Genomic DNA, 14,918 nt, shown 5'->3' with positions numbered 1-14,918 from the left:
GAACGACACAAAGAGCGCCCACGCTCAGTCCGGACACATAAACTCTATTGGCTTTCCAGTGCAGCACTGCCAACCGGACACCTCTCCATCTTGCTCAAGCATCTCACCTCATTCGCACTCCTCCCCGTCTGCACTGCCTCCGCCGTTCGTGTCGCGTGTCGGATGGCGACGTGAGACTTGCCTCCTCCACCCCATTCCCCGCCTGCTGCTTCATCCATCACCATGAAGTGGTCGAGTCTCCTTCCCACATTGCTGGCTGCCACAGCTTGCGCAGCAGACGCTCCACGACGGATACGCGATTACGAGACATTCGATTACTATGCAGTACACATTCGGCCTGGGCAGGACCCCGAGACAGCCGCCAGAGAAATCGGCCTCGAGTACGACGGGCCCCTGGGCGAGCTGGACGACCACTACATCTTCCGCACCGCAGACCGGAAACACGATTACGATCACATCACCACACTCAAGGCCGACCTCAAAAGGCGGCGGCGGAAACGAGAAGCTGGCGCCGACGCCCCACATGTCCTCGACTCTGTGCGGCTATCGAAGAAGCAAGAGCTGCACAAACGATTTCCCCTCGAGAAGCGAAATGCCCCTTCGCTAGACTACCTCAACAAGATACTCCGACAGGGCAACTTCGGTGGGGGAGCGCAGTTTGACGAAGCCGCTGTTGCGCAGCAGAATGAGGTGGCCTTGAACTTGAGCATCACCGATCCCATATTCAGAGAGCAATGGCATCTGTTCAACAATATTGAAGTGGGACACGACATCAACGTCACCGGCGTGTGGATGGATGGCGTCACTGGAAATGGCAGCACAGTCTGTATCGTAGACGATGGTCTCGATTTCCACAGCAACGACTTGAAAGACAGCTACTTCGCCGCCGGTAGCTGGGATTACAACGATCCTGGGCCAGATCCCCTCCCCAGACTCTCTGACGATCGACACGGGACAAGATGTGCTGGCGAGATCTCTGCCGTGAAGAACGACGTGTGTGGTGTCGGCGTGGCATACGGCGGACGCGTTGCTGGCGTTCGTATCCTTAGTAAAGTCATCTCCGACGCCGACGAAGCCGAGGCGATGATTTACGCGTACCAGCAAAACCACATCTACTCGTGTTCATGGGGCCCGCCGGATGATGGAACCGCGATGGAGGCGCCTGGCATTCTGATCCGGAGAGCCCTGGTTCAGGGTGTGCAAAAAGGTCGTGGTGGCCTGGGCAGCATTTACGTCTTCGCCATTGGCAATGGAGCCGCCAACGATGATAACTGCAACTTTGACGGCTACACGAATTCCATCTATTCTGTCAGTGTCGGAGGCATCGATCGCAAAGGTCTGCACCCGTACTACAGCGAAAAGTGCTCAGCACAACTGGTCGTGACCTACTCCTCAGGCTCTGGCGATGCCATCCACACTACTGATGTCGGTGCGGACAAGTGCTACGTGAATCACGGTGGCACGTCTGCTGCTGGTCCTCTCGTCGCAGGAATCTACGCTCTTATGCTCGAGGTAAATCCAAAGCTTACCTGGAGAGACTTCCAGTGGATCACTGTCCTCAACGCTGTCAAGCTTGACCAAGGCGATGACTGGCAAATGAACAAGGCCATCGGTCGCGAGTTCAGCCATCAATACGGTTACGGCAAGGCAGATGCGTGGGCTTTCGTTGAGGCGGCGAAGAATTGGACCAACGTGAAACCACAGGCATGGTACTTCAGTCCATGGCTGCATGTCAAGCAAGCCATTCCCGAAGGCCAGGATGGATTGGCATCGACTTTCGAGGTGACCGAGGAGCACTTGAAGGAGGCCAACCTCGAGCGTGTCGAGCACGTAACTGTGACTATGAACGTCAAACACACGCGCCGCGGTGATCTGTCTGTTGACTTGATCAGTCCATCTGGGATCAAATCCGAAATTGCTACCCATCGTCGAAACGATAACGCACGAAGCGGCTACGTCGACTGGACCTTCATGACTGTGGCACACTGGGGTGAGTCGGGTGTTGGAAAATGGACTGTCATCGTCAAGGACACTCGCAAGAACTCCCACCAGGGCACTTTCATTGATTGGCACTTCAAGCTCTGGGGTGAGTCGATCGACGGCGAGAAACAGGCTCTCCTGCCCATGCCAACAGACCACGATGATGACAATCACGATGTCTACGTTGTCCCGACCCAAACGGCGACTGCTCACACGACATCCGTCGCTCACCCCACCGATGCCCACGGCGCACCGATTGGCAACCCCACTGATCATCCAAACCGTCCTACGAAGCCGAAGCCTATCGCCACCGCGCCAGCAGCGCAAGACACTCCGGGCGCAGTGGAGGGCGACGAGCCAACATCCGTTGCAGATGAGGACACAAACTCCTTCCTTCCGTCCAAATGGCCGACATTTGGGGTATCACGCAAGACGATTTATTGGATTTATGGTGCAGCATTCCTCATTCTGACGTTCCTGATGGCTCTCGCTGTCTGGATGCTCTGTGTCCGACGTAAGCGACGCAGACTGGGAGACTTGGGCGAGTTCGAGATGGTCGAACAGGACGATCCAGACGAGTCGGCACCGCTCGCAGGCAAAGGCCGCGCCAGCGGCAAGCCACGTAATAAGGGCAAAGACCTCTACAATGCATTCGCTGAGGGCAGCGACACAGATGAGGCCGAGGCCTTTGATATCGGAACTGATGATGAAGATGACCACGAGAACTTTGGCGAAGGAAGCTCGAGTGGCAACAGCAGAGGCAGCACGGACAGAGCGCATCCGGCCAGAAATGAAAGGTATAGAGACGAGGACCCTGAAAAGGTCGGGCTCGACACATGAGATGTTTTCGAGCTTCTTCTAAGGCATTTTTTGGTATGTGCATTGGCCGGCGCATAGCATTGCTGGCAGCATTGGATGGGTATACTGTATATACGGGACAATCCTGTGCATTTTTCTTGGTGACGACCTGCTCTCAACTTCCACCAAGTGCTCATGCGTTTCCTTCTATCGCCAAGTCCAATCAGACTCCGCCTCGGCGAGCTTGACTTCATCCTGACGATGCTGTAGTTTGTCAGCATACCAACTTAACACAACGGATATTCCGTGGAACTGAGTACGCCTTTCAGTACTTGGACGATGACTGTGGAGCTGCGTGTCGTGCTGCCCTAGATTACAAATGATGAGCCGAGTCTCGTCCTTCCGCACTGCGATGCCATTGCGTCAGCTGTCGCGGGGCACTTTCGCGCAAACATCAACACCAACACTCCACGCCTATACTTTGCTGCATCGGACCCGCCACATTTCACTGTCAACAAGATCAAGGACAGCCGAAACCCGCAACAATGTCAATGGCCAACTATTACGATCCCTCTGTAGGTCAGTGAACCTGATCCCTACCTCGCAGAAGCGTTACAAATCATCCTCGACAGAGTCCTCCCAGTCGCCATTGAAGGGCCTATGGAAACCAACGCACCTGCAACGTCTATACTATGGCCCGAACAGCGTCAAAGACCACCTTCTTGAAAGCCTTCCGAGCGAGACATCCAAAGCTTTCATCCTCACAGGCAATTCTCTCGCCACCAAGACTCCTCTGATCAAGCAAGTGGAAGAACAACTGGGTAACAAGCACGCCGCGACTTTTAGCAAGATTGGTCAACATGCTCCAGTCAAGGAGCTCGACGAAGCCACTGCGCTCGTGCTCAAGGACCCTTCAATCGACACGATCATCTCCATCGGTGGCGGCTCACCCATTGACAGCGCAAAAGCCATTTCTTACCGCTTGAATGAAAAGCAAAAAGGCAAATGGCTTTACCACATCACAATTCCTACAACTCTCAGTGCAGCAGAATGTACCCTCGGTGCGGGCTACACTGGCGAAGATGGGATCAAGACCGGCGTGGCTCATGCTGAATTGGCGCCGCATGTCGTGATTTACGACAGTAAATTCGCTCTCGAAACTCCAGAGTGGCTTTTCAAGAGCACGGGTCTGCGAGCACTGGATCATGCAATGGAGCTGATGTACCATCCTACGGCGACCGAAATGCCCGCGAGACAGAATTGTTTGCTTGCTGCTCAAGGGTTGTTCGAGGGCTTGAGGGAGTATCATCAGAATCCCAAGGATGAACAAGTTATCACCAAGTTACAGCTCGCCGCGTTCCAGTCATTGGGATTCTTGGCTTTGAATGTCAAAGGTGCTTTGGGTTTGAGCCATACTTTGGGTTACGCGCTCGGCAGCCCGTTCGGTATTCCGCATGGTATCACATCGTGTCTTACATTGGGCCATGTGGTCAAGCTAAAAGCGGAAAGCTCGGCGGACGATGCGAAACAACTGGCGAGAATGGCGCCCTTCGTGGGTGTGACGAAGAGTGGCGATGATAAGAAAGACGGTGTGGCTGTGGGAGAGGCAATCTCGAAGTTGGTGGAGGATATCGGATTGAAGACAACTCTGACGGAGAAGGGAGTTGGAAGGGATCAGGTGGACTGGATCGTGAAGATCGCAACGAGACAGGAGAGTGGGCCAGTTTATGATAAGGTGAAAGGGCTGGTAGAGGGGTTGTATTAGTCGCCTGAAGCTGAACGACATCGTCTATTCGATAGCGTGCGGCACGAGAACGGGCAGATCAGGCGATACAACGCAGATGGTCATCGTGAGGGCATGGAACTCTCAGCAAAGCTCTAGAGGCACAGCTTGAATCGCCACGCGCCGGCAGCTTTCATATTGACGACCACATTGTGTGCAACATGTAGTATATACTCAATCCTTTCTGTACACTCCACGTCCAGCGAAGTGTTCTTTCCGCTTTGAAATCCTCATCGCAACACGAGATCCGCGGTCCCACTTTCCAGCGGAGAAATCAAGGTCATCTAGCATGTCCTCCGACAACATGCCGGACTCGGCGACTTCACCTCGCGCACTCCGGACGTCCTTCAACTCTCGTGGGAATGTACTGCAGTAGATTCTGTGGTGCGATGGCATCCAACGATGCATTCAGCTTGAGATCAGAGGTACGAGTAAATATCCCTCAAGCCTCGCAATCATCTCTCATTCAAAGCCAACAACTTCTCCGCATTCCGATGATACAAATCCTTGACTTCTTCCTCATTGAACAGCTCTTTCACACCACTATCCATCTGACCCAGCAGGAGCTCCACACCATCTGCGCGTGTGAACGGAAAGTCCGATCCATACATCAACCTTGAATGCGGCACTCCGACACCATATAAGAGACTTCTTATCTGACTCGGAAACGCGAAACCCGCCATGTCGAACCAGATTTGAGTCTTATACGCTTCAACAACATCGCTTTCTTCCATTGCTTGCCAAGGTCCTGGAACCAGTCTCCCAAAACCCGTCCATCTCGAGAGTAAAGGCGGAGAAGCACCTCCAAGATGCGGCAAGATGATTCGCAGGTAGGGACAGCGTTTGATCGTACCGCTCATGAAGAGATTCGAAACTACGCGTGCAGTATCGAAGAAAAAATCTAGCATCGGAGTTGGGAATTTTTCTGCGAAAGGTGTGGCTTTCACGGGTTTCTCGCCTGCTGCGATTGCTTCCGGAGAGCAAGGACATTGAGGAGTTGTGGGGTGGATGAACAGGAGGGCTTTGCGTCTGTTGAGCTCGTCGAAGATGGGGTCTAGTTCTGAATCTCCGAGGTAGATTCCATGGGTGTTGGTCATGAAGACGAAGCCGTCGCAGCCTTCGGAGATGGCTTTGGGGATTTCTTCGAGGCTGCCTTCTACGTCTGGAAGAGGAAGGGCCGCGAAGTAGCCGAATCGAGTGGGGTACTGTTTCTTCAGGTCTGAAGCGTATTTGTTGCAGTCTCGGGTCAGAGATCGCGCTAAGTCATCGTCCCCGGGGAGGATATGGCAGCCGGGACTTGAGATGGAGAGGATGGATTTGGAGATGTTCAGCTTGTCCATGAGGGCGAGGTGCTCTTCTGCAGACCAGCCGGGAACGTATGGCATGCCATCGGGATTGGCGTGGCCGTGTTTCTTGAGGGCTTCTTGGTATACTGGAGGCAAGAAGTGCGAATGCACGTCGATCTTGTGAGGCATTCCGGATGCCATGTTTCTAGTTTGATTAGTGTGCTGGAGAGCTGCAAAGACAGACGAGAGGCGCAAAGAGAAAGCAAGAAGCGGTGGACTTGAATACAGATTAGCAGACTTCCGGTGCCCGCGATGGCTGTCGAACCGGGATGCAGACTGTGGTACACATGCTACGGGAAACGGAAGAACAGGATGAAGGGCAAGCTCAAACCAGCAGCGGTCAACATTTCCGGCAGTTGTTTTCTCTTCATCATCATCGTCAGCATTGTCTTTCTATCATCAAACCTACTGCTGGCATCAGATGTTCTCCTCAAAGATACAACGCGTGGCATCAGAATTTCAAGTCCGCAGCGTATGGCTACGCGGAACATGCATTGTATCAGAATCCAAAGAAGCTGGACAGCTGGTTTTCAAGCTCCAGTGCTGGCTCCCCACGGCGATCCGTGCTCATGCACACAGCAACGGACTTCACCCGTCAGCCAGCGGACTTAAAAGAACGATCACAGGTCCGGAGAATATTCCTGGGTATTGGCTCAGCTCCAAGACTCCAGCAAGACCGTAACGAGAGTTCGTCACATCAGACACTTCAAAACGAACGTGGATTGCCCGAGAGCAGTCGCCATTGAGAACCCAACGCAAGAGCTCAACTGTTAATCGCAGCAAGCAGTCATTGACTTTGCATATATTATAGTGCGACGCTGGAGCTTGCCCAGTGACGGGCCATTTCCTCCAAGTGGTCAGCTGCAGTGAGCGTTGATTCCTTCAGCGCCTACTTCATCAACATTATGTCAGGCGGATCCACAGCACGTCTCGCTGCAGCATAGTTGTTACACAAACGCGAACTTATAATATTGCGGCGCGTCAGCTTTCTATTGAACAGCGCTTACCTCAGAGTAGTGATTGAGACACCACTTTTCGAATATGGCATCTTTCCTCATCAAAGATGTGCGGATCTTCGACGGCGAGACCACGATCGAGAGCGGCTCCGTGGTGGTGGAGAACGGCAAGATCTCGAAAGTCTCCAAGGAACCAATAGAGTATGACGGCAAGATCATCTCGAAGTCCGGTCATACACTTCTCCCTGGACTTATCGATGTTCATGTGCATTGCGATAATGCCAATCCCATAGCTCCACCGCAAGCACTTAGATTTGGAGTAAGTAGGCTTTCCCTAATTAACACCACTTTAAGATGAGGTGTTGATCTTGGACTCACGGCTTGCAGTGTACTACGGTTTGTGACATGCACAATGGGTTCCCAAATATCCAAAAGCTCCGCGAACAAATCAAAGGCGGTGACTGTGCAGATATCAAAAGCACAAGCTTCGCTGCCACGATTAAAGGTGGCTGGCCCGAGGCCATCGTTTTGATGCTCAACGACAATCCAGAAGTAGGCAAAGTTCCAATCTTCCAATGCAAATAAAGCGACTCACGACTTGTCGACAGACTCGCGCCGAGATCGCCACCTGGCCGAAGCTCCAAACTCCAGAAGACGGCCAACAATACGTCCTTGACCGCATCAGCGAGGACGTAGACTACATCAAACTCATGCACGAATCCGGCCTCGTGATGGGCGCAAACTTCCCCAAACCTTCTCTCGACCTCCAAAAATCCATCATCGAAACTGCTCACTCCCACGATCTCCTCGTCGTGGCCCACGCAACCTGTCTCTCTGACACTCTCGAGATCCTGTCCGCTGGTGCAGATGGTTTGACGCATACTTTCATCGATGCTCCTCCGACAGAAGAGCTCATAGCAGCATATAAGAAGAACAACGCGCATTGTAATCCTACTCTGTCGGCAATGGGCTCAGGTACCAAGGAGGGAAAGGAAACGCAAGAACGCTTCGCGCATGATGAGAGAGTACAACACCTTCTGGATAAGACAGAAAGGGAACAAATGTGTAAATGTATGGAGTTTGCGAGGAAAGCAGGCGCGACGTGCGAGAATGCTTTTGAGTCGGTGAGGAGGTTGAAGGAGGCTGGGGTGTTGATTTTGTGGTAAGTCTCATTTCTTTTACGTTGCCAAATTACTTGGCTGCTGTTACGTTCGAGGGCTCTTGATGTTGTGGCTAATGCTCGTGGGATAGTGGCTCTGATGCTGCGGGACCTGCAGTGGGTACCGCATGGGGATTGTCGATGCATCAGGAATTAGACTTGTTTGTGAAGCAGTGTGGTATCACGCCGGAAGAGGCTCTGATCTCGGCGACCTCTGCTCCTGCGAAAAGGTTCAAATTCTCAGATCGTGGGATGATCAAGCCTGGTTTGCGAGCAGACCTGCTACTCGTGGAGGGCAATCCCCTGGAAGACATTACACACACGTTAGACCTGCGTGGAGTGTGGACAGAGGGAAAATTATGCAGTGCCTATGAGGGCAAATTGTAGAAATGTAATTGAATTTGCGCTCCGACAAGCGTGAGAACAGGGCTCGTTCCATCATTGCAGCGTTAGTGAAATGCTAGTAGTACAGTTTAGGAGGCACGCGGCTATAAGTATGCCAGACCACCACCATCTATGATCTCTAGATCGCTGCGAACGCCCCATGCATCGGTACCCGCTCGACCAAGTACATCTGCTCTTCGAGGAGCACCCAGCTCGCCAAGCCTCTTGATCAAGTTACCATCTACCACACCTCTTGCTCCGCCGAAGTTTTCGGCCTCAACGGCTCTGTAAGCTCTCGGGTTCAAGCCGGCAGCGTGTTCCAAGATCGCTGTAAGATGAGTCTGCAGCGCCGACAGCCTTCTGTACGCAGCTTCGTCAAGCGGCGTCACTAGTCCGATAGAGCCTGAGGTGGATGTCGTGAGCACATGATACAGCGACGGAGCGGCTCCCGTGGCATCATCGGCATCATCATTCATTCCATTCGCGATGTCCCGGTCTTGCGTCTCAAATGGTTTCAAAGCCGAGGGCAGAAGAAGCATGTTTGTCACAAAATGCCCAACGTGGAAGGTGCTGCGGTGCAACAATCTCATTCCATTCACCGATTTCGGGTTCTCGGGGTCGTATTGGAGCACATGGAGATCCATATCGGCATCCATGATGAGGATGTACAGCCCACCATCGAACGGCAGGAACTCTGCAGCCATGATCTCCATTTTGCTTTTCGGTGACTTGCCCAAGACCGTAAGCTTGTATGGCTCTTCTGTGAAGCCGCCGAACCAAAGACCTTTCCATACATCGCCAGCAAGCCACATGCCTCGCCCAGAAAGGACTTTCAGGGTATGCGTATAGCTTTGAGCATCCAGGAATGCGACCGGCAGGCATGTTCCGTCTTCTTTGAGACCACGGACCATGAGCTTGAGGCCCTGAGCAGTACCGACAAACCCGCCTGGGAATGGACCGGCCAAAGCTGTGATAGCGCCTCGTGACTGTTCTCGAGCGAGCTGATGGAGCTTGAAGCCACTTTCCGCGACGTCAGGCTCTGGCACAACATCGATGATGTCGTAGAGTATCACGGCTCCTTTAGCTGGCATATCCTCACCACGCTGTGCGGCAGTGGAGACCACTACGAGTGGCTTCTGCTCGTGTGAGTTTTCTGACACCTCCAGCACCATGACCTTCAAGTCCGTGACAGTCTCGAGATAAGGTAGTTGGATCGAATGTAAGATTTTGTGTGATGTCGCAGACACCAAGTGAATGGTATACAGAGGGACTTGTGGCCGCAGCTCGACGTCATCCTGTTCGGGATGCCTGCCATCTTCTCCAGCGAAGTAGAAGTCCACCTCTCTGCAAGTCGCCACGACGTAGACACATCTTGACTCATGGTAGGCAATGTGTCGTACATCCTCGCCAAGATCCGTCTGTTGTACACTCCAGCCGGTGCCGTACCAGGTTTGTTCCGGCAATCGCATTTCTTGTAGCTCGTCGTTTGATGCCAGAGCAATAAAGCCATGATCACAACCAGGTCGATGCACTGGCGATAGAGTCGATACGCGCTTTGATGACTCTGTTCCCCGCACCTCGAGTATTCTAGGAAGCGACGAAGAGTCTTTCAGTAACAGACATGCAGGACCTCCGGGAATGCTAACAGCGCGATAGTCACCAAAGGTCACACGCTTCAGCGGGGCTGGTCGACTAGCTTGTTGAATTCCGGCCAATTGCTCATTGAATTTGGGGTTGTAGCAAAGGGGCACCTTTCGAAACCGCAAGCTTGAGTACCACGCGTCATCAGTCGAGTCCTGCGGCCAGGTAAAAGGTTCGTATATCACAATGTCGTCCAAAGCTGTCCGTACAACCAAGTAAGGCAGTGTTGCATCTCGTTGTCCAAGATTTGTCACCAAGAGTTCCGTCAAAGTATCTTTGGTGCCAACGCGGCGTGCTGCAGCATCAGCTGCCAGAATCGGGGGCAGATAAGACAGGTTTTGGGCTGTGTAGATCGGCTGCAGCTCGGGCAAACTGAAGACGTGCAGAGTGCCATCCGCATGCAGCAGAAAGAGCGCAGCTTTGTTCTGTGTGAAGTCTCCTGAGAATACACAGCCGCTTAACCACTTCTTCTCACTGATCAAACCTTCGCCTTCAAGCGGTTCAAGTTCACGGCCTCGGACCGCTTGCACTTGTACACTGCTATCGTTACGTATAATTACGACGTATGGATCGCCGAATGAGATGTGCGCAACATCGAGATCTTCGTCCGTTTCTTCATCAGTCATCGGAATTATTTGATCCAGAGCCAGGTTCGCGTTGTACGTTCGAAGCTCCGTGCGCCGACATTGCACTATGATGGTACCTTCCGCGACCGCGTCCATGTCAATCGTCTCGCCTTCGCTTTCGAATTCTGGGGCATTCCGTTCCGTGTATGCATCGTCGCTGTCGTCTTGGATATCGTATACTTTTGTGCCATCATCATCAGACACGAAAAGCATGTTGTCGTGCTGGGCTGGTGCAGCGTTACGTTGTCTGGCACGGACTGCCCATACAGCCTTGGAGTTCCCGAGCTTGAGTGTGCGTTGCACTTCAGGAACAATGTCGCGATGGAGGAAAGTAAGTCTGCTGGCTCGTTTCCGTCCAGAGCCCGCAGCGAGCTCGAGGCGTTCTTTACTTTGCCGTGGCCGACCCAGGCATGCTTTGTTGATGGGTCCAATGGCGGGCAACTCGTCCTTGATCGAGAAATGGTACGGCGAGTCCGAGTTGACTGCCGTATCAGATGTCGCGCGTCTCTTCGGTTCTGGAGCGGTTTGATATAAGTCGTCATCATCTTCCTCCTCTTCCTCCTCCTCTTCGTCATCCTTTTCGAGCATTTGAGCGTGCGAGCGTTTCCGACTCAGAGCCAAGGTGGGCCGCGACCAGCCCAGAAGAGTTGAGGCGCCATCTTCACTGCCGATGAATACGTGGTCGCTGTCGAGTCGTGCTGTGCAAGACGATCCGGACATGACCAGAGTGCTCCCATTTTCCGCTGTCGCTCTCTTCACATTGACTGCGCTGACAGTGCCGCCGAGCATTTGAAACGACAGTATTGCCAGCGAGCCTTCATTGGTGATGATGAGTAGCTCTCCAGTTCTGCGATCCAATAACTCGATCCTGCTATCTTCCAATTTTAAATTCAGATGAGACTGATCTGCCATGCCAAAGTCGCTTTCCAACTTGGCGAATTCGTTGACCGCCGTGGCATTGGCCTTGCCGTTCTGATCGATATGCACTAGCTCGTTCGTGCCAATGAGCAGCGCGCCACCCACTGGCAATGGCAGAGGCATGACCTTCCATAACGTCGACGGCAGCTTGGGCACGCTGATCAAACTTGTTGCCAATGTCTTATCGAGATCCAATGTGAGCACTGTGTAGGTGAGGATATCCTTTCGCTCCTCGATGAGGCTGTATGAAGGCTCTACAGGAGCCGACAGGATTGCGAAGGTCGGGTCTCGGTATTGATGCAAGAATGCCAGATGAACAGCATGGCTGATACTCGGCTCCAGCTCAGTGAGAGCGAGAGTGAAAGAGGCCTTGTATGGCGTCTCTCCAGCTTCCCCATTGACTTGTGGTATCGACTCCGATCTCTTCAGGGCCGGTGATGTCTCGCCGTTCTCGTACTCGCCCTCCTCTTCACCTGCCAGTTCGTCTCCAAATTGTCTGAATGGCAGAATGGCCAGCCGCCTTGCGCCGAATTTGAGGGCTGCGCATCGCAAACTCGGGTCGACGGCCAAGATGGATTCGCAGTCGCTGAGAGGAGGTCCGAAGTGTGGCGTCACGACATTGTCTCCCTCGTAGAAGTGCAGACTGATGGTACTGATGCGGTAGTTCTCTTGATCCCACTCGACCAAGCTGAGCTTCGCGTCTTTGAAGGCCAGAAGCACGGCTTCTCCTCCCGACTTGCTCTCGAGTATCTTCACACGCGCTATGGAGGATACTGTGCCCGCCAGACTGTACTCTCCCACTAGCACTAGTCGTTCCTGCCCGCCATCGCTCGTTGCATGGACCTGAAATACCTGCAGCAGAGACGTCTTCGCGATGACCAGATTGTTGGACTCGGCGCTCAGAAACGGCAGCGACACGGCGTGGGTGACTGCCGTCGGGGGCACGAGCTCCGTGTAGCACTGCATGTCTTCTCCGCCGTCGCCAGGTCTGCGCGCATTGGCAGTGTTGTTAGCGCAGACAATGCAATGGTGATGGATGTCGCGTGGGTCCAGCTTGGATTTCTAGATGGAAGCGCGTCGGGATCGCGTCCGTGCACGATTAAGCTCAAACAGCTCCATCGTCATTCCTGCTGCTCTCAAGCTAACAAGCTCGCCGACCAAGGAAGGCACCAGGCGGCTACAAGAAGCTGTGCCTCCTCTTCTCTGCTCCCCTCACGCGACCACACCAGCGCCGGACGCGGACGCAGACACCTCCATCGCCCACCATGGCACTCATCGAGACCAGCCTCATTTGGGTGGCCTACGCCGTTTGCCTCGCCATCATCTTCTTCATTTCCGCCATCTTCGTCTTCGTCTACCAGAAACCGGGCGAACGCAGCGTCGCCGTAACCATCATATGCTGGATCACCGTTCTCGCACTGCTCGCAACCGTTCTGTTGATGCCAGTGGATGTGGCACTGGTCTCGTCCACAACAAGCAGGAAATTGGGCAGGAAGAAGGATTGGGCCACGCCCGACAAGGTGGATGATACGCTGTACACTCTGAAGATTGTATACTACACTCTGTACAGTCTGGACGCTGTGCTGTGTCTGCTTGTCGTCCCGTTCACCTATTTCTACTACGAAGAGTACGACGAGGTTGCGACCGAGGAAGGGCAACAGACCATCGGCAGCAGGCTGTGGGGTGCCTTCAAGTGGACATTCGCGTTCCTCTTGTTCTGCGTGATCCTCTTCCTCGTCGGCTTCTTCATACCTGTTGCGAAGAAGGCAAGAGATGATAACAAAGACCTCGACTACTTCAAGGACCTGCTCACTGAAAATCGTGCGTATCATGCTTCCGTCAGTATCAACAGCATCTCGCTAACAATTCTGCAGATGGCGAACGCGCTCTCACATTTGCTATTGGTGTCCTGATCCTCATTGGCACCCTTCTCTATTGTTTATACACGGCACCAGGCCTGGCTCTGCTCCCAGTCTCGTTGATCAAATCCGCACCAAGCATCTCTGCACCACAGCTTGCCGAGTCCACCGAGAGTCAACTTGCTCAAAATCGGGAGCGTCAACGCCAATTGGAGGGCCGCAGCGAAGGCCGTCAAGGTGGTCTGGATGGCCGCGACCGACGTGAGCTGGAAGCTCTTGTTCGCGAGGAGCGCACTTTGGTTCGCCGCCAGCGCCTCGCCCAAGAGAATGCTGGCACTGACCGCAACTGGATCATTAAGGTGTGGCTCAAGATTGAGGCTATATTCCGTCCTCTGAAGCTCATTCTCGGCTTGCTCTTGGTCGTCATTGCGTTGATCATCTTCGCCAGCATGCTCATCACCATGGTGGACAAGTTGAAGAACTCTGCCTGCGGTGTGTCGTGCGGCTACCTCCTTGGCAAGACGAAGATCTTCCAACCCGTCAACGCGCTGCTTCGCGAGACATCCAAGGTCTTCCCCATCGACTACGTTATTTTTCTCTTGCTCACCATCCTCTTCTTCTCGGCATCCGTTGTGGGGCTCGCCACCATTGGTATCCGCTTCCTATGGGTCATGCTCTTTAGGATCCGCAAAGGCCAAACTACACCCAATGCGATGCTCATGGCGACAGTGATGTTGACGCTGATGACCTTTGCCCTCAATTACAGTCTGGCAATGATTGTTGCACCTCAGTACGTCACATTCGGTCCGCAGACTTATTGTGATAGGCCGACTAGCAACCCAGACCTGCAGCCGGACTGCAGCAAGCACCACAATGCCATCAAGCCTTGCTCAGAAAGGTCGGACAACCCCGTCGCAAAGATGGTCTGCACGCCTTCTGTTGTGTCGACATTCATCAACAGGATCACTGCCAACTTCCCTTATCTTGGTGCCGTAGATTTTTACGCGCAATTCGCCTTCTTGGGAATATTCATCGTCGTGTTCCTGGTAACACTCTTCCGAGTTCCTCAACTTGACGAAGAATTGATGGACGAGGATTTGCGCGAAGCAGAGGAGGAGGGACTGCTGGCCAGCACAGGGAGAAGATTTGGAGCGACCTGGCAAGACATCACAGGACGCGCTAAAGGTGTCAACAGATCCGATTATGGCGCTGTGAGAGACAGTGAGCCAGTGGGTGATGACTGAATATGGAATGAACAGGACGTGAGGATGTACTGAACTCCGAAGCATAGAATGACATTGTGAACATAGGCTTCGCAACTTCTATTGGTTTGATACCCTTTTGGCGTGCATGTATGGAGGGACAGTATTGAAATGTGCTACGACAGGTTACCTCATCAGCAGACGCGTGCATTGCTGCTTATTTTTGTACTCTCGGGCAGGGACTGTAAGGTACGATCTGCATTTTC

The 14,918-nt window shown here is 53.3% G+C and overlaps 6 protein-coding genes across 6 annotated transcripts; 4 read left to right on the top strand and 2 right to left on the bottom strand.

The window, feature by feature from the left end:
* Positions 1–222: 222 nt before the first annotated feature.
* Positions 223–2,820, top strand: RHO25_006216 (uncharacterized protein; the record flags this gene model as incomplete). The annotated part of the gene is made up of 1 exon (XM_023597059.2): positions 223–2,820. One exon carries the CDS (start codon positions 223–225, stop codon positions 2,818–2,820), a length of 2,598 nt encoding a protein of 865 aa, XP_023452865.1.
* A 503-nt stretch (positions 2,821–3,323) lies between these two features.
* Positions 3,324–4,543, top strand: RHO25_006215 (uncharacterized protein; the record flags this gene model as incomplete). The annotated part of the gene is made up of 2 exons (XM_023597058.2): positions 3,324–3,357; positions 3,411–4,543. The coding sequence occupies 2 exons, from the start codon at positions 3,324–3,326 to the stop codon at positions 4,541–4,543; spliced, it is 1,167 nt and encodes a 388-aa protein (XP_023452866.1).
* Positions 4,544–5,016: 473 nt separating this feature from the next.
* On the bottom strand, positions 5,017–6,048 carry RHO25_006214 (uncharacterized protein; the record flags this gene model as incomplete). The annotated part of the gene is made up of 1 exon (XM_023597057.2): positions 5,017–6,048. The coding sequence occupies one exon, from the start codon at positions 6,046–6,048 to the stop codon at positions 5,017–5,019; it is 1,032 nt and encodes a 343-aa protein (XP_023452871.1).
* Positions 6,049–6,948: 900 nt separating this feature from the next.
* On the top strand, positions 6,949–8,409 carry RHO25_006213 (uncharacterized protein; the record flags this gene model as incomplete). Its single annotated transcript, XM_023597056.1, has 4 exons — positions 6,949–7,182; positions 7,251–7,415; positions 7,472–8,025; positions 8,115–8,409. 4 exons carry the CDS (start codon positions 6,949–6,951, stop codon positions 8,407–8,409), a joined length of 1,248 nt encoding a protein of 415 aa, XP_023452872.1.
* Positions 8,410–8,510: 101 nt separating this feature from the next.
* On the bottom strand, positions 8,511–12,557 carry RHO25_006212 (uncharacterized protein; the record flags this gene model as incomplete). The annotated part of the gene is made up of 1 exon (XM_023597055.2): positions 8,511–12,557. The coding sequence occupies one exon, from the start codon at positions 12,555–12,557 to the stop codon at positions 8,511–8,513; it is 4,047 nt and encodes a 1,348-aa protein (XP_023452869.1).
* Positions 12,558–12,856: 299 nt separating this feature from the next.
* On the top strand, positions 12,857–14,694 carry RHO25_006211 (uncharacterized protein; the record flags this gene model as incomplete). Its single annotated transcript, XM_023597054.2, has 2 exons — positions 12,857–13,412; positions 13,466–14,694. 2 exons carry the CDS (start codon positions 12,857–12,859, stop codon positions 14,692–14,694), a joined length of 1,785 nt encoding a protein of 594 aa, XP_023452870.1.
* Between the last annotated feature and the right edge of the window lie 224 nt (positions 14,695–14,918).

Source organism: Cercospora beticola, chromosome 4 (genome assembly GCF_033473495.1).
Source record: "Cercospora beticola chromosome 4, complete sequence".
Taxonomy (NCBI): domain Eukaryota; kingdom Fungi; phylum Ascomycota; class Dothideomycetes; order Mycosphaerellales; family Mycosphaerellaceae; genus Cercospora; species Cercospora beticola.
This window is presented reverse-complemented; position numbering and strand designations above follow the sequence as displayed.